The 17,743-nt window shown below is 48.7% G+C and overlaps 3 protein-coding genes across 3 annotated transcripts; all 3 read right to left on the minus strand.

The window, feature by feature from the left end:
• Positions 1 to 3,469: 3,469 nt before the first annotated feature.
• Positions 3,470 to 4,650, minus strand: BDV27DRAFT_124639 (glycoside hydrolase family 128 protein). Its single transcript, XM_032066131.1, has one exon. It carries the CDS (start codon positions 4,320 to 4,322, stop codon positions 3,501 to 3,503), a length of 822 nt encoding a protein of 273 aa, XP_031930025.1. The 5' UTR covers positions 4,323 to 4,650; the 3' UTR covers positions 3,470 to 3,500.
• A 3,528-nt stretch (positions 4,651 to 8,178) lies between these two features.
• Positions 8,179 to 9,896, minus strand: BDV27DRAFT_170361 (uncharacterized protein; the record flags this gene model as incomplete). The annotated part of the gene is made up of 3 exons (XM_032075277.1): positions 9,707 to 9,896; positions 9,352 to 9,622; positions 8,179 to 9,315 (listed from the first exon to the last, which is right to left on the minus strand). The coding sequence occupies exons 1-3, from the start codon at positions 9,874 to 9,876 to the stop codon at positions 8,179 to 8,181; spliced, it is 1,578 nt and encodes a 525-aa protein (XP_031930026.1). The 5' UTR covers positions 9,877 to 9,896.
• A 517-nt stretch (positions 9,897 to 10,413) lies between these two features.
• Positions 10,414 to 17,606, minus strand: BDV27DRAFT_124644 (putative ubiquitin-protein ligase E3 component (UBR1)). Its single transcript, XM_032066132.1, has 3 exons — positions 17,497 to 17,606; positions 10,943 to 17,383; positions 10,414 to 10,884 (listed from the first exon to the last, which is right to left on the minus strand). The coding sequence occupies exons 2-3, from the start codon at positions 17,125 to 17,127 to the stop codon at positions 10,617 to 10,619; spliced, it is 6,453 nt and encodes a 2,150-aa protein (XP_031930027.1). The 5' UTR covers positions 17,128 to 17,383; positions 17,497 to 17,606; the 3' UTR covers positions 10,414 to 10,616.
• Between the last annotated feature and the right edge of the window lie 137 nt (positions 17,607 to 17,743).

Genomic DNA, 17,743 nt, shown 5'->3' on the forward strand with positions numbered 1-17,743 from the left:
CGGGAGGCTTTCCACCACCACCACCATCACCACTGGCAACCTGAGGGGTAGGAAGGTAGAAAAGCCCCCCGGAGTTATCCACCACAGTGGCCATGGCAGACGTGGAAGAAAAAAGAAAGGGATACTATTTCACCCCTGTTTAAGGTAAAGTAGTGATTGTGCCACCAGGAATGACCCTCCAGATGGGAAACAGAGTAGTTAATGAGATTTCGAACCCCAGGTGCATCCTTTGGGTTCATTTTTGGGGCGAGCAAGTGGCCTCCGTTTTCGAAGAACAGCCTGAAGAATGATAGTTATTCTTACCCTTGCAAGTGCCTCATTTTCGGCACTGCTGCCAGTCACGAAGGACAGTCAGACCATATCGTTAAAGCCGTGGATTTCAAGGATAAATGTCACTGTGTGAGATATATTCCCTGATAACTAACCATTAATTTCCTTGTCAAAGTAGAGAGCTAGTTTAGGAAACCAGAACAGCCGAGGACAGATTGTACGAATTAAAAGAAATTGTTTCTGATTAATCTCAGAGTCGGGCTGTAGGTCCGAGCAACTTTGTAAGGTCAAATTGACCACTCCAGCCCGAATTGCTGCGCGTTGCCAACCCTGATGGTCCCTTGGAAGTTTTTCGAAGTACATTAGGAGTGAGGATTTATTTCAGTTGAGCTCAGACTGTGCCTCGCAGCAGCACAAGTCTTAGAAATGCGAGGTTGTTGGTTTTGGGCGACGCCGAAGAACATGATGTCTGTAGACCTAAGATTCCCCGAGAATTCCCATCCATGGTGAAGGTGATACACCCAAGCATCAGCGTCAGCTCTATCTTGTGGGGGACGGGGGCGAGGGCAATGAAAAAGCTGTTAGCCTTCATTGAATTGTACATCGCATGCGTTGTCTCTAGCTCGACACTCGAGGTAGACTTCAACGTGCCGCCATAATAGCTTGGATTTCTATTGCACATCCAGTGGATGGCCATCCTGTTCATAATCATTCACATCGGGATGGATTCCGACGCAGCCATGGCTCGGACGAAGGGGCGCTCAAGGATATAAAGGTGATCCTAGAGTCGAACCATGCAGCATACATACCGTGGGCTTTTAGAACGAATCGTCCCTAATATTGTATTAGCTAGTGCTTCTTTTATGGCCAATAAAGCCACATACAGGATTTGATCATTTCCAAGTCCCTCCCACTCTTACCACTGGTTGCCATAGTATTGCAACCGGCCGAACCATGTTCACATTGTTTGAGGGGTGCATTGATGATGGTCACATAGGTCAAACTCATGGATTGTCTTGGGTGAAGGGATAGTTCACTTGGTTTGTGAATCTGCCACCAGTTCATTAGGCCAATCGAGCAGGAATAGAGCTCGAGGTTGTAGCACCCCAAGAATGATACTCGGATGAGAGCCGTACACGATATGTTGAAGTATCTGAACGTCTTCTCGCTGGCTAGGTGTATAACAGCTGACATGCTCAGAATCCAGTGGTGGACTCTACCTCGTCTCTTAATAGGCCATGTGGTGCTTTAGAATATGTCTTTTGTACATTGTTGAGTTTCTAGAGACAACAAAATCCCAGATATAAGGTGTAGAAAGACGGCAGAAGTACACAAGCTAACGATATGATATCGGTGACCGCGGGCGAGTAATATTAGCTTTGAGGCATGAAAACTTGTGAATGCCAGTTCAACATAACTCGGGCCTTGTCGGCTCTATGGCATGGTGCGTTTTTCATGGGTCTGTGTCTGTTTTCGTGTCGAGAATCTGTGATTTATCCAGGCACGGCTCTGGGATGATAGGTTGTGCTGTGCCTACAGCCTGGGAATAAGTTGCTCAGGCATAGGAAAAGCAGCGTGATGTGCCTGATAACTTAATTTAGGATTAGAAAACAATATCATTTATTCAGATTAGGGGTTGATGATGTGGTAATAGGGTGTTAGATGGCTGAGGCCGCTAATCGAGAGGCGAGTCATATCTCTTCTTTGCTCGAGGCTTTAGATGGATGATCGAAACAAGGAATAGATCTCTTTATAGCTTGAGAGGTTGTTAGAAGGTAGACACCAGGCGAAAGATAGCCCTTCATATAGATCTCTGAAGGTGGGAATTTTACATTGCCATTCAGACCAGTTCGAGATATAGTGATAGCACACAGCAAATAGAGAATGTAAACCACATACCCCATTCCCCTACCAATATTCACGGTAGGGGTATATAACGTGCTAAGGATTTCTATCATCTAAACTAAGTTAAGGTAAAGATTAAAGTCAACATAAGATTATATTCATATCGAGCATTCCATTCCTCCGATCGTGGAATGTGATCCTTCTCTAGGCTCTACAAAGTATCCCGAACCCTAATCACGACATCGATTTGTGCATTCTATCCGGTATCATTATTGGATATGTGAAATCATATGTCTAGGGAATATTTAACAAGGGTATAATCCAGGAAGAAATTTCCTTTACCTCGACAAGATGAGTGTATTCAATACTAATTCTCATTCCAATCTGCCAATACCCCGGCACTTCAATTCGCTGGGACTCCCGGGTATCTTGGCGTAATTGTGTACAGCTTTCCACTGATGTTTATAATTGTTATGTTGGATTCAAAATATTTTCCTAGGTGTATACAATGTCTCAATTATCCCTAATAGGTATCTATTAATATATAGACCCCTGGATTAGACTTAGTAAGTTAATTATCATACAAAGTTCACCACCCTTACATACCCATCACCCTAACCCTAACTCACTAAATCCAGTTTCAAAAGACACAACAAAAACACCACCACCACCACAAATCTATTAATAACGCCAACCAAAAGAACCAAAAGCAAAGCAAAGAAAGATAAAACCCCAAACCCCTCCTAATCGACGGCCCCCCTTCCCAATCGGTCTTTTGTTGTCACAGATCTCAACAATTCCCTGGTTTCATTTGTGTGCGCGAACCAATACGCTTGCATCTCGGATAAGAAACCATGGTTCAAAGTGGGGAGTCGAGAGCACCTGAGGATTGTTTTTTTTTGAGAGATGTAATTATTAATTACATTTCTTTAGATTTGGAAATTGGGATTGGCATTGTGGCTTTGGATTTTCATTACTTTTTTCGATTTAATTCTTCTGGTATCCTGGGTGATTTAATGCTGGTTTTAATTAGGGCTTCAGTGAACTGGAACTAGTGACTACAGTCTGAGACACAGAGGTCTAGAATTTATTGAAAAGTGTTGTTTATGAATAGTTTCTTTCCATTTGATCCACTTCATTCCCGAATTGAGGAATTGGAACTTTGAACTCCTACTCCGTATTTACACCGGGATTCCATGGAATAAAAGATAACTGACCCAAGTTAAACCATCTAAATAAACCCTTTCCATCCCAGGCCCAAAAAATGTAACACCGATCCCTTTCCTTGCCTAATTTTCTAACCCGTAATTTTTTGGTGGTTTGTTTTCTTTCTTTCTTTTTTTTTTTTTTTTTTGAGAAATATTTACCGAAGGGAAATCTGTCCATCAGGATTGGTAAGTGTAGGCTTTTCCACTGGCGCTCAGGTCGCTGCCCTCCAGCAAGAAGCCATCGGCACACATGTAGTAGGCATAGCGACCGATGCCGCTCTGCGAGTCGAGCCAGGGGACCACCTCGTTCAGGAAGTCGGTGGATTCCTGAGTACCTGAGCCGGCGGTCATGGCACTGCTGAGTGCGAACTCCGTCACCCAGGTTTCCTGGAGGTTGTACTGGGACGCAAGCTGCTGGGCCTCCTGGACGAAGGTCTTGAATTCGTCGGCTGAGGCACCGTACCAGTGCACGGCGAGCACGCTCATGCCGCAGTCGTTGCAGGCGTCGAGGAACTGGCGCATCCAGCCGAGACCCATGTTGTCGCCGCCACCGTTGGTCACGGCGGGCGTGACCAGCTTGGCCTTGCCGCTGTAGGGTGTGATGTAGGTGGAGTAGGACTCGGCAGCTTCGGAGGGGGTCATGGCGGCTTGAGAGCTGGCATCGGGCTCGTTGAAGCCCATGATGTAGTTACAGCCGCTGCCGAGCACGGTTTGGATGGTGGTGAACCAGTCGCCGAACATCTTACGGCCCCAGAGCATGGGGACGAACTCGACACCCGAGGGAAGGGTGCCCATAGCGATCATGTTCCAGTCGTAGGCCCAGGAGATGGCGCCGTTGCTGCCGAGGGTCTCGACGGTCGAGGCGTCGTTGTAGGCGGCACCACGCTTGCTGGAGGAGCGCTTCGTGACGTGCACATGGGAGTGCTTGTGGGCGTGGGGGGCGGCCACAGCGGTGGAGGCGAGGAGGCCGGCGGTGATGAGCTTTGTGAAGGAGACCATTGTGATGAGACTTTTTTTTTTTTCTTCTGTTTCTCTGTAGTTCCTCAAACTTTGTAATGCAGGTGCAAAAAGAGAGAAGACCGGTTCTCTAGAAATAAAGATGGTCGGATAAAGAAAAGACAGTGGCGCTTGATTGTAGTCAAGCGGTACTTCTGAAAGGAATGACTGATTGACCGTGCACGGCACAGGACAATACCAGATAATGAGTGTGGGAGGAAGAGAAAGAGAGAATTGAGGTACAGAGGAAGGAGGGGAGAAGGGAAAAGAAAAGCAGGAGGTGAGGGGGAGGAAGTAAAAAAGGGTTATATAGGGCATCCCTCCTCTCCCCTCATGCCCTAGTTTTGTTGTCGAGTGGAAAAAGTATCCTCGACATTTTGTTTTGATTTTGGAACTATACTCTTTTATGCCTAGCTGGGTTTAAAATGGGGACTATTTTCTCATGGAGAATTATTGGCATTATAATTATTTATTCTTCTGTTCCTGTGCCTGAGTGGCAGCTCCTCTCGGAACCACGGATGCATCGCCAGTGGCACCGAATGAGAGTCTTAGGGCAGACCTTCGGACACCACATGCATTAATCAGTAGTACCAGGGGTTTGTTTTTGTCGCTGTCAATGAGTACTGGTCACATCGGTCCATCTACTCGGGGAAAATAATACCTTTCCATCTTCCAATCTTCTTTTTCTCTCTTCGTCTCCTTGATCGGGAATATCCGTCGGAGAGTCGGAAAGTCGACAGCCAGTCCAAAAGTACCGCAACCAGATCCGACATGCAGGTACCAACACACACGCACACACATTTGTCGGTGTGGGAGAGGAAGTGATTGTACTGAGATGTACATGGACCATGCATGAGACTAAAGAGGCGCTACACTAGTCAAGGTCAAGTCCACTCCACCAGGGATCCATTGGCAGTCCAGACCTTGTCCATCGGGTAATCTTCAGGCTTTTCCGGTCCCCTCGTATTGTTTACACATCAGATTCTCGGCAAATGGACCTATCGAATATTGAGATTTCATGCAGCATACAAAGGTATGATTCATGCCTGAGTATTTCCCTCATGGCTGTTCATCGAGTAGTGAGTACGTAGAGATTGAGCGGTGCTGCTGCCCTTAAAATATGGCGACTGTCCTGATCGGCCACCGGGAACGAGTTAAGCATCAGCCGGGGTCAAAACTAACGGGACTTAAAATCCAATCACCGTTTTCTAGCGCCCGTCGGCCACCACATCTGAAACAAAGGCGAATGAACTCCCTCGTCACAGGTGACGTGTGCCTGCCCCAAGCCTCAAGCCATCTCAATATATTGACCGTGTTGCCTGACCTATTTTTGGTCTCGTGGACGGATGGAAGCCAAATACGGTCTATATAGCCCCTATGTTTAGGCACCCGATGGTGTTGCCTCTGTTTCCTCTGCTGTCAGTTTCATCGTCGGAACTTCTTGTTCTTTCTTTTCCTCGGGTGCCATGGAACAAACAACCCTCCCCCCTCTGAGGGTCTTCCTTTTTAGCGGCTGTCAACCATAACCTGGGCCCAGCCTATCAATTTGGTGGCCCTCGACGTCGGTCTTTCCTGGTTGGATTCCCTGGGCCCACGTCTCAATGGCCGCCCAAAGTCAATCTATGCCAATGACAACCGTCACAACCCACGATGGCGCTCTTCAGTGAATCCACATATGGAGACGCACATGCTCTGGCCTGTGGCGAGAACCTTCAGAGATTTCTTGTCAAACAGTCTTTTCCTATTGAACCAGTGAGTTGAGAAGCAGACGAGGAATGTTCCCCGAGGCGTCTCTTACTCATTCGTTCGGTGAGGGACCGTTTCGTCATCCATCCTTGCGTGGACGGACTCGGCGCCTTGCCCACGTCAACCCATTGACATTGTTCCGTCCGTGCGGAGATTAATTATCTGTCGCGAATGGTTTTCCAGTCGGCATTTCAACCACTGACAGAGTTCTCATGCATGTCAAAATATCGGGTTAGGGCAGTATCAGCTGCATTGTGGTATTGCAACACATCTAAGGGGGAAAGTCCACTTATGCAGGGCTGAGTAAGCTCTCGGTCCTCAGGCTGCGATGCGATACTTGGGATGTGAACCTGATCACTCCCTGCAAGGTACACGACGGCTTCCCTACATCTGGACGGAATATAGCCGAGCACCGATGTAGTGGCGATCATATCATCCGTATATCGGCGAGGCAGTCCGCACAGTGGGTTCCTTGCACTCCTCTGATGCTCTCTGTATTAGGACTTGTTCTGATATCTACACTTATCTTCTCTCTGATAGGCTAATCCTATAAAACTATTCGATAAAATAGTAATCCCATTACATAGAAAATATCTGTAGACAGAACTCAACACAGGACTTTCCATAAAATACACCATATTCAACCATTTCTTCTCCAACAATTTCTATTACAGAGAGGAGTCACTTGGTTAAAGCCGTAAGTAGCTGTCTTGTTTGTAATTGTCTATCTCTGTCACTTGTTGATGACCATTCACTGACTGTTCTATCTGAGATTTGTTAGTGGGGGTGCATAATGATATGATTATGATATATGCCCGCAGTTGGATATCTATCGAGTACTCCTGGCCTAGAAGGTATAATGGTTTATAGGAGGTTATATATAGTCTTACCTCGGATCAAGAATTCTCGAGAGAGCTATAACACAGATAAGTTAGATTGACAGGCAAAGACTCTATTATCTTAATCACACTGCGTAGCTATTAGTGAAAAGGGACCCTAGGCTGCAATCAGCTATACAATAGGAGGGTTGATTTGAGATTCAGTATAAATACTCCAATTATCCAAAACTGCGGGTAATGTTAGAGGATCAGAGATATAAGATAAATAACTTGCGTCAGCGTGGAAGTGGAGTATATCAAGACTTCGCTATAAACAACCAGTGAGTGATATCAAGAGACAGATAAATAGTGAGCTGCAATGAACCGCTTTACCCATCAGATACATTGATTTACACATATAGATACGTTTGAGTTCCATCTTGTTCGATGTCATTGCTTTGATAATATTGATGACGCCGGCAGTATAGGCAAATGAAATAGATCATGTTTCTGAACGATATTGCGAATCTGTCCTAAATACCACCATGAGAATGATGCCCAAGCCCTCAACCCCAGATCTGGGTCTAAATCAGCTCGACGTATCATACTTGTCCAGGTGGATGGTGGCTGGCTGTGCTGGTCTCCATACCCTGGGGTTCTATGTACTTGGCACAGTAATATAATGCAATAAACCATCAATAATTCTTTCCATTATTTGTGAGGAATAACTCGACTTATGCAATGGTAATGCATGTGCCATGTGAGCGGCCATAGAATATACTTGCTGTGATCCACCCCAGTTGACTTATAGTAGAATAGAGTTCAATGTTTAGATTTGTTAGGACGGGGATTTCTTACAGACACAGAGATGGGGTGCTGGGGTTACGCTTAATCATTTTGTTATATGTGACTATTCTGGTTTATTGACTTGTGTAAATCTCAACAGGTGATTGGAGGAGGCAGAGTAAAGGGTGATTAGTTCGCATGACAATGCTCTTGGTTAAGGATTTGGCTGGGATACTGAGAATCATGATAGTAGAGAGTGAGGATGTTGATCAGAGTGTGGAGAGGGATTGTTTGTACAGAGAAAGAGAACATAGCTCTTGTTCTGGCTGCTTACCTGTTGGCAACTATATTTAAGCGAGATAGAACACTCTACGAATATTGCTACGTTCTAGAACTAGTATGGACATTATGGTAAGAAGACAAGATGGAAATGTAGAGCATATATATGCATAGATCAGAAATCAGTGGTATCACAACTCATAAAATGCATAGAATACAACGTCGCACTCTCAATCTTTCTTTCTTCCCTCAAGCACACGCATCACATCGGATACACTGTCCTTATCTCCCTTCTTCTTCTTGGGTCCACGCTTTCTCTTCTTGCCCCCACGCTCCTCCAGTATCACCTCTTCGTCTTCGTCATCCTCCACGCGACTGCTTCCGAATCCAAGATCCATATCCATGGCATCCAGCTGCTCGCGACGGCGGGCTTCTTCAAGGAATTTCTTCCTCCGAAGTAGTGTCTCCGAGTCGGCGTCTTCTTCTCCCTCACCAGCCTCGCCCTCTGCCGAAGGCTCGGCTCGTCGCAAGGCAGCAGCCCGTTTGAGGGCCGCGAGCAGGGTGGGATCTTTGGTCAGAGGGTTCGAACGATCTTCTTCAGTAGTCTCCGTCGTAGAAGTCGAGAAGTAATTGCGCGGTTTAGCTGGAGCTTCACCCGAGGGTTTCGGCGTCTCCTTCGGCGCTGCCTCAGTGGTGCGGGCTGGCTTCTCAGCAACTTCACCATCTTCGTCCTCATCCTCGTCCGACGACTCATCACTCCCGATATCACCAAGAGGGTTATAATCGGCACCCACCCCAGCAAAAATATCATCATCCTCGTCCTCCGACGGAGCAGCCGCCTTAGCCGCAACCTCCACGGGCACCTCCATGCCCAGCGGCTTCGCATCCTTATCCGGAACCAAGAGACCCCCAGAATTCGTCTCACCCGGCTTATCCAACCACCTCACCTTCCTCTTCGTCTTGCCCTCCGCATCCGTAATCTGCAGAATCTCCTTCCGCCGTCCATTCTCATCCTGCTCAACCCACCTCTTCTTCTCCACCTTCGAATTCCCAATCCTTTTGAACTTCGACCCCAACGCCGGCTCAGCCGCCTGCTCCTCAGCAGCTGCAGCCGCAGCCCGACTAGCCCTCAACTGCTTCAAAATCTCATCCCTCGACTTCTTCCCCGGCGGCGGTGCCATACTCCCCTTCTTCTTCTTCTCCTTCTCCCTCGGCGCAGAAGGCAGCTCTCCCCCGGTCGCCTCCTCCAACTTCTCCAACTCCTCATCCACATCTCCCACCGTCTCCTCCACAGCCTCTTCCTTCTCCTCTTTCTTCTCCACATCCTCCCCAGCCCTCACCCTCCTCAACAACTCCCAATCCAACCCCTTCACCATATACGTACTGTTCACATCCCCACCCACCCCCAACTCCACCCGCAACTTCTCAAACGTCTCCCGATCAATCTGTCCCAACTTCACCATCTCCTCCAATGCCTTAATCCTCTTCTCAATATCATCCCCATCCGCTTCCTCTTCCCCCGTTTCCCGTAATCGCGCCGCCCGATCCTGATACCCCGCTGGTAACTTCGTTCCCTTCGGCGCAGCAGACGACCGGAATCGTTTCGTGGGTGGTTGTCCGTCGCGTCGGTATTCGGCTAGTTGGCGCGCAAAGTCGACGCCTGTTACTGAGCGACTGGTCGGATTGTACCATTAGTCCTCTTTTCTTCATTTCTATTTCTTTTAGGGATTGTGTAGGGTGGATGAGGGAAATACATACGGTGTCATAGGAATGCTCGAGCGCATCCGCGACCCGAGCAGGGCAGGTGTTGCGCCTCCACCACGAGACGCATTTTGGGATGGAGATGTACTCGATCCGGCTTGTTTTTGGGTCGAGTTATTGTCTTTGTTGTTGTTGACGAGGAGACGGCGGAATTGTTCGTTGTTCATCGTTTCTTAGGGATTCTTATTCTTTGGTTGTTCAGTCGGTGTTATCGAGGGAGATAAGAGGTTGGAAGTTACTGTACGGAGTAGCTTGGCTAACTGTGGGTAAGGTTGAAAAAGAATAGAATTGTAACAAAAAGAGGAGAATTGGAATTAGGAGATCCTCATTTATTGTCTTGCCATTCTTTGAGAAGATTGAGGTGTGTTGTTGGTTGGGAAAATGGAAGAGGTGCTTGAGGAAAGCTTGTCGGCGGAAAGAAAAAGTAGAGGAGAGAGAAAGAGGCAGGTAACGTCAGGATTCTTGGCATTGGTGAGATGGTTAATGTTTGCTGCTTTGCGGTACTATATGTTTCTACACCGTAATATACCTTTTATTAATTTTTTTTATTGTTGATGTTCTCTATAGGATGCCTTGGTGGCATTGTTTAGGGTTTTCTATTGTTTCAATAGGCCTAGCTTGGTGTGTCCTTACATCTACGACGTGTATATTGATACTCCTCCATAGGGTAATCACACTGGTTAAAGGATAAGCCCAAAATTATATTGAAGCGAGCCATACAATTGATCACCTGAATTATGTATCTAGGAATAAGATAATTAAGAAGCAATAATGTAAAATGCCGGTCGTAATGACTTTTTGATCAAGACAGGGGAATATTAATGCAAAGTCAGTCTCCACTGCACATGAGACATCAAAACAGGTACATGAAATGGTAAGTCCGTTCAGCAAAGTCGATTAAATCCCCCTAGATAGTTTCCCAGCCTCCATTGTTAATATCAGCTTCTAATTTTCGGCTGATCGTCGCGGGAATGCCGTGCGATAACCATACGTCGCGGAGGAGTCGGTCGTATCGTTTCTGATTGAGGATCAATTGGCGATTGCGGCGGAGGCCTGGGTCCACCTCCCCATGGCGGTCCAGGTAAGGGGCGTAATGCCAGGAGCCATGGTGGTTATGGAGATACAACACTGTGCATTTGCGGATGTTGATGAATAGTCCGATATTCTTGCCGCATCTGGGTAGAGACCGTTAGTAAACATTTGAGATAGTAGTTGAACCAAGGATAAACATACTTTTGAACGTGCTGGTTGCAGCCACCCATCTTATTCTCCATGCAGCACACAGCTTGCGAGCAGAAGATGTCTCCACAGAAGAGGCAGATACTGGGGTCGCTTAGCTCCTTTTTCGAATTCGGGCAACGTCGCCGGTTGGCCTCCTCAATCAAACTGTCGTAATACTTAGGAAGCCCAACGAGTTCGAAGATGGCCGGATGTGAGAGACTGGGCCATAACTTGTGATCGCCAATGCGGATGCCAGAACGCGAGGCGTTCCAGTGGAAGATCCAGCCCGATATCACAGCATCGAAAGGACTGCCACTCTTCCTCGCCGTGCTGATAGACGCAAAGATCTCATCGATAGAAGGAAGGTGTAGAGTCTTAGTGAGACGGTCCAACTCGGACACACCCAAGTCGTGGAATCCTGTGTTGGGAAACTCAACCCCATGCTGCACATGAAGGAGGATGACAGTCTTGCGCAGGAACGTCAATGCGTAGCTCGCAGCAAGACGCCTCAACGCAATGACCACGCCGGGCGTTGCAGAATCCTCTCCGTCCTTGACGTAGCCACTCTCGGCGGGGAACGATGATCCTTCTGCCCGTCCAACGGAGTTCGACTTGAGTTCCGTAACAACAGAGATGAAGAATTGCCTGGTGGACTTGTATCGGTCGTCCGACAGCTCCATATCTAACAAATAATGTGCATCACCATTTTGGGCCAGTTCCTCCTTCAGTCCGAGGGGCCAAAGGATGTAGGTCACAGCGACCTTCACAATCTCGGCCACATAGCACATTTGGATGAGATGACGAATGTCAATATTGAGAATCGGCAGCAGGGATAAAGAGCATTCAGCCAGGAACACGAAAATGTCTTTACCCAGTAATGGCTCGATTTCGCGGACATCATCCAGCAGTGCCGTTCCGCTCAAGCAAGGATGACCAACAAATAATTGGCAAATCTTCTGGCGGTGCATCTCCTGGATCTCGTCGGCAGAACGGGTATGAGGTCCGTTGCTGTCATGTAAGCACCCAACCGCGGCGTACGTCAAAGCCGACTCAGCTAGAACGCGGAGGTGGGTCAGGGTTAACTGGGGAATCTTCTCCAATAGAGTTGATCCTGGCTCTGATTCAACCCCACGCTGCTGAATTTCAGCCGCAGCAATGCTAAAACCAAAGGTCTGGAAGAGAGAATCAGTGTGGACGAGGTCATCTGTCTTTATGGTGTCTGGGTGATGACTGAACGTTGAGTAGATGTGATTCAACCGGAGCGTCTGCTTGAGCCGCTTGTAGATCTGCAGAAGCTCGGACATTGGGTTGTCACCTGGGCTGGAAACCTGCTGGAGCGGGCTGGCAGCGGGAATATCATCTTGTGATGGGAAGAGACCAGGCACCGGCATCCTCGCTTGCTGAACGTAATGGGCGGTCGATGGCAGTGGGGATGTCATTAATTGCTCTGTTTTGGAGGCGAGTGGGGGAACTAAGCTCTTGTTGAGGTAGTCAAGGAAAAGGTCCTGATAAGACTGCTGCTGTATTTTGTTATGTTCCATGAGCAGTGCATAGTTCCGTGGGTGGGAGAGAGCAGACTTGACCTCTCCAGCCATGAAATCGTCGAAAGACACAGCTGTGTTTAGCACACCAGGATAAGATTCTTCCTTACCCTTCCAAGTGATCGGTAAGAATGCATTGCCCAGCGCCTTACAAAGAGGGCAAACGAACTCGTTGAAGTTCAGACGCTCAGGGTGGTTTCGTGCTATTTGCTGGCTCTGGCGTCGCTGAGTAGCCGTATAGTAGACTTCAAAGCAGGAATAGTGCATGATGTGCCCACAGCCCGTTGTGACAGGCCCACGCAAGGTATTCTTCGCATTAAAGCCTTTGCTCAATCCAACCTTCTCACTGATAACCTCCCCGCCTGTGGAATCAAGCCGCTTCACTGTAGTGTGGTTTTCGCCTGCGACTCCAAACGGCCGCACACTTTCGGCAGACTTGTCCAAGCTCAAGGGCGTCTTCAACACCTCCCGGATCCAGTCAGGATCTCGTATATCTGTCTGCCTCATGATACCACTATCTTGAACCAAAGCGAAAGTTCCATACAGTCTGGAATCACTTGTCTCCTCCTGGCAGAGAATACAGGTGCCACTCGGATACTTCCAGAGCTTAGTCTCAGGAGCAGCTTCAGGCTCGGACTCCATGTCGCTGAAATCTTCTTCGCCCCAGTCAATCGCGCCTTGGCTGTTCAAGAAGTTCTGCTGTTGCTGCTGGAATTGAGCCATCACTCTCGCCTGTCTTTCAAGAGCTTGCTTCTTCTTCATCTCTTTCTCATTATCGGTGTCGATGGCGGGAGAGTTTGTATCAACTCTGTCAAACGGGAATTTGAGCGTGGCTGTTGCCTTGGCATATGTACCGGGGCGCTTTTGCCATAGCTTCTTAAGAATATGGCGAATCTTAGGGCCACAAGCAGAGAATTCATTCATGATGGAGATCTTCTCTAGGAGGCCAACGATGGTCAGGTAGCCTACCTGGGTGGTTCTGTCTTTCGTGAGCGCGTGAGACACGAATGACTCCGTCGGCTCTTCCGTCATCTCATCTTCCTCAGTGCTGTCTTCCAGGGCAGCAGCAAGAATCAAGTGCAAAACAACTTGCAAGAAAGTCTCAACACGGGTTGGTGGGATATTCGGTGTGCGATCTTTGGAGGAGACAACGTAGTCAAGACACTGGTGAACAATCTGGGCAAATAGCAAAGTCCTTGTGAAGCGTGGAAGGCCAATAAACGCCCCAGACGTGATAGGCCGGAGTTTAGGTTCAAACACCACATCGGATGCCTTCTTGCCGGTTTTCTTCGCCATCCATTCCTTATATATATTCTCCGCTTCGTCTCGCTGGTTTTTGGTATAGTGGGCGCTGTAAGGGTCGATGAGATCAATGTATGGAGATTTAAGTTCGAAAGTGCCGGTATCATTCAACCCTTCAGGAGGGCGGAAGCCTGCTACCTCTTCCAGCACGTCTTGGAACATGTCCGATTCTAGCAGCTTGTCACTGAGGCGAGTTGATAGGTCCGAGAATGATAGAGGCTTGAAGCACAAAACGTGTGCAATATCACGACGGATGTTTTCGCGCATCGCGGCATCGCCATCATCAATGGCCGCAAGCGAGTTGCGATCCGTCAATAAGATGACAAGCAAATGCACGAACTCTTCGGCAACATCAATGATTTGGTTATCCTCGTATCCAGCACGTGGCATGTAGTTCCTTGTCATCCAGTCCACCATACCAAACCTATCGGCAATAGATGCGAGGACACGGCTTGGGTTACATGTTACCAAGGCCGTCTGAAGCAGGAAGATATCGCGGTAGTATGCAAAATCGCGAGACGATACACCACGGTATTGCGACATCTGATGCCTGAGACTGAGCCCGTTGCGGACCCACATGCCCGCCTTCATCTGGGCCAGCCAGGCACAAACTCTGAGAGGGTAATCGAACATTGAGAGAAGCAAATCCTCTGGGGCGAGGCTGCTATCATGAATAAAATTGTCGTTCGCGATCTGCGCTGCCTCTAGCAGGGCATCGCGCATCAAAGAGCTGCTCATGTTACGACCACATTCAAGTAGCCAAGAAAGAGTGTAGTGCAACGCATGATGGAAACTGATGGAACCTCGCTCAACGACGAAGTCTACGACGCGGTGGCGTGAGACTTGACCTGGTTGGTCGTCGCCCTCGAAGTCAAAAAACGGTAAGGATTTGAACCGAACATACTCTTTGATCTCCGCCTGGTCAAAACGCTTGCGCTCAATCCCGGCGGAGTGGGCAACGGCGGAAACAGTAGCCACTTTAAGTGCTCGCAGCAAGTTCTCGCCGCCATCAACTTCGGGATTACGGAATGCTTCGCAGAATTGACGGCACAGCCTATTAATCTCCCGCATAAGAATAGATGCGCTGATCCAAGCGTCCGTCTCATACTCGACGTGCTCCCCTACGGCACGGACGTTGGGGCAGATACCCTGCGAGAGCTTAACCAAATCCAAGAACTGACAGAGATACTGTTCTTCGGTCCGCACGCGGTTCTGTACATACTCAGACTGCAGAAGATACCGTAGATCCAAGAAGAAGTGGTAAAGGCGTCTGTTTGTCACGGAACCAGCATCAAACGCCAGCGTTGCATTGGGATTTACCTCGTACGGTTCACCAACCTGCCTCGTAGTTAAGAAAGTATACAAGATAGAGATGACTTTAGTCAAGAAGTTCCCTCGAAGGACTATCTCCTCAGTGATTGAAGGTGTGGTAAGAAGCTGTAAAGAGAGGTTGACAATGGAATGATCTGGCTCTCTATCGGCAATCAGGTAAAGTTGCGCCAGTGCAGTGTAAAGAGCCGACAAGCGCAAGCCCATGATACGCTTGAACTGAGGGACATTCACGACAGTGCCAATATAAAGATCGCGAAGATCGGTACGTGTCTTCTTCCAAAGTCTGAGGTCGAAAAGAATCATCCAGTCGAGTCGGGTGCGTTGCCATAAATCCTCATATGGAGGAACATTGTCCCCTCTCTTAGGTACGGCCGATCTGACCTGCCAGTAAGTTGGGGCCTTTGCCGGGGAAGGCTTGACTACACCAGAGGGTGTCTTAGGGATGGGAACGTAAGACGCCGAGGCATCATCGTGTGTCTCACTGGAGACCGAATCATTAGGGGCATTCTGCGCCTCGGTTTCGATTGCTTCTGCATGCGGTTGCTCCTCCTCTTCCTCCTCCTGTTGCTGCTGCTGTTCATTGTCAGGGTTCTGTCGCTGACGAGCGAACCCTAAGAGAGCTTGGATGGTGTCCAGGGCGTCATCCGCATTTCCCATCACTAAATCCTCGTCTTCGTCTTCAACTTCCTGGCGCAGCCTGTTCAAATCCATCTCTATGTCTTCGTCTTCATCGTCGGCATCATCGTCATGACCTTCAACAAAATCTTCATCGTCCTCGCCCTCTTCGTTTGCGCCCTGGTCATCGCCATTTTCGATATCCTCATCCTCGTCATCATCATCCGCGGCCAAGACTACTTGACCTTGAGGCGATACTGTGAGCATTACCGTACGATACGGTGCATTATCCGACTTCTGCTGGTCATCGATACCTTTCATACCAATATCTGCATTGAAGGCTCCGCTGCCGCGACGCCATGGACTCAACAGTTCCTCACAGACGGTATGGCGTAAAATCTCGTTGTCCTCCAGAACGCTACATCCGGAAATGTCTGCAAGCCACTCGACGATGGTCCCGCACATTTGCTCACGGAACGTATCCCGGGCGGACCGGATCGTAACGGTGACCTTGATCTGTTCGATGATCTTCGACACGGCCAATAACCTTTGCAAATCTTTCGAGTACTTGACCACACTCCGTCCGTAATCATTGGTCTCCTGGGCCCTATCGTTTCCAAAGGAATCCCGCTCTCGACAAGCCCGGCTCACTTGATGAGCAACATCGCGAATAGTATGCTTCTCATCGTTCCACAACGCGAGCGCAAACTCCGGCTCTTCCTCAGCCTGGTCACCTTCACCATACCACCCCGGGCGTAGCCGTGATGCCTCTTCATCCTGCCTGATACCCTCTTCCGTCTTCGGCAATCTCAGCTGTTCCGGCGAGCAAGAGAGCACATCACAGAAGTAGTCGAGCGCTCGAGCGACAGTCAGCCGGATGTTATCCACCCACTCCCGCGGGAGCTGAGCCTGCTCCCGCTCTTTGCCCTTTTTATCACCACTATCCGTATGGATCGCACAGAACAGCGGCAGTCGCCAGGCCTCCTCGTCACCACAGTCGCAGCAACCGCAATTCCCCGACGAGAGAGAAATCTGGTACTGATGGCCAGTGTGGTCGGATGAGTCGAAACAGCGGCTGCAAAGCACGCAGGTATCATCCGCCGCGCAGGTGATGCATCGATACGTCGCTTCCCCGGCTCTGAAGATATGACCACAACGCTTGCCTCGCGCAGCTTCCGTATATTCTGCACCTTCCTTGGCGCCCTGAGCTTCTGCTAGCTTCCACGGCCCGGTTGGCAGTCCATCTGGGAATAGCTGTCGAAGGCGTTCTTCGTTGTGACCGCTAAGCGAACGGAAGAGGAGCTCGAGCAGATCTTTCTCTGCTTGGGGACCGTAACGGTAGTTATGATTGGAAGGAAGCCGTTGAAGGCCTTCACCAAGGATCCTCTCACATTCTGTAAGCATCATTTATCGTCTCTAGTCCGAGAAGACGAGACGCATTCAATTTGAACGGGTATAGAGTGAGGAGGGTGTCGGCGAGCTAAGAAGCTCCGTGTGGCGGGACGGAACTGTAGTCCGGTTTGTTCCACCGCGATAAGGAATGAACAAAATCTCGAGAGAGCGTTGAAAAGCTCCTCAAACGCAAAGTTTGGTGGTATGTGCAAAGCGGGGTTTGATTAGATTAGGGTGAGGCTAGTCAGAAAGAAAAGACGAGAAGAAAAACCTATCAGTGAACGCTTAGTGATCCGACATTCTAAAGCGATCGATGTCACTGTGGGGGGGGGGGGGAAAGATTTGGTGGGATTAAATGCGAAATCAACCCAACGGGCAACCCACCCCATTAAGTCTTTTCAGGTCATTAGTAGCATTCGTACGTAACCCTTCGCCTTATTCATAGATAGCGAAGGGAAATAACCGGCAAACGGAACCTTATCGAGTTAACAAAGCAAGAGCATTTGTCGCAAAAGAGCGATTGGAAATGTCCGTCAGTGGTTGTGGTGGTTGGGTTTATATTCTAAGTATGACATCGAACAACGGCTCTCTTGGCGCCACTACCATCTTGCAGCTCATGTTCTCCCGACCA

The sequence above is a fragment of the Aspergillus caelatus genome (genome assembly GCF_009193585.1).
Source record: "Aspergillus caelatus strain CBS 763.97 unplaced genomic scaffold BDV27scaffold_43, whole genome shotgun sequence".
Taxonomy (NCBI): Eukaryota; Fungi; Ascomycota; class Eurotiomycetes; order Eurotiales; family Aspergillaceae; genus Aspergillus; species Aspergillus caelatus.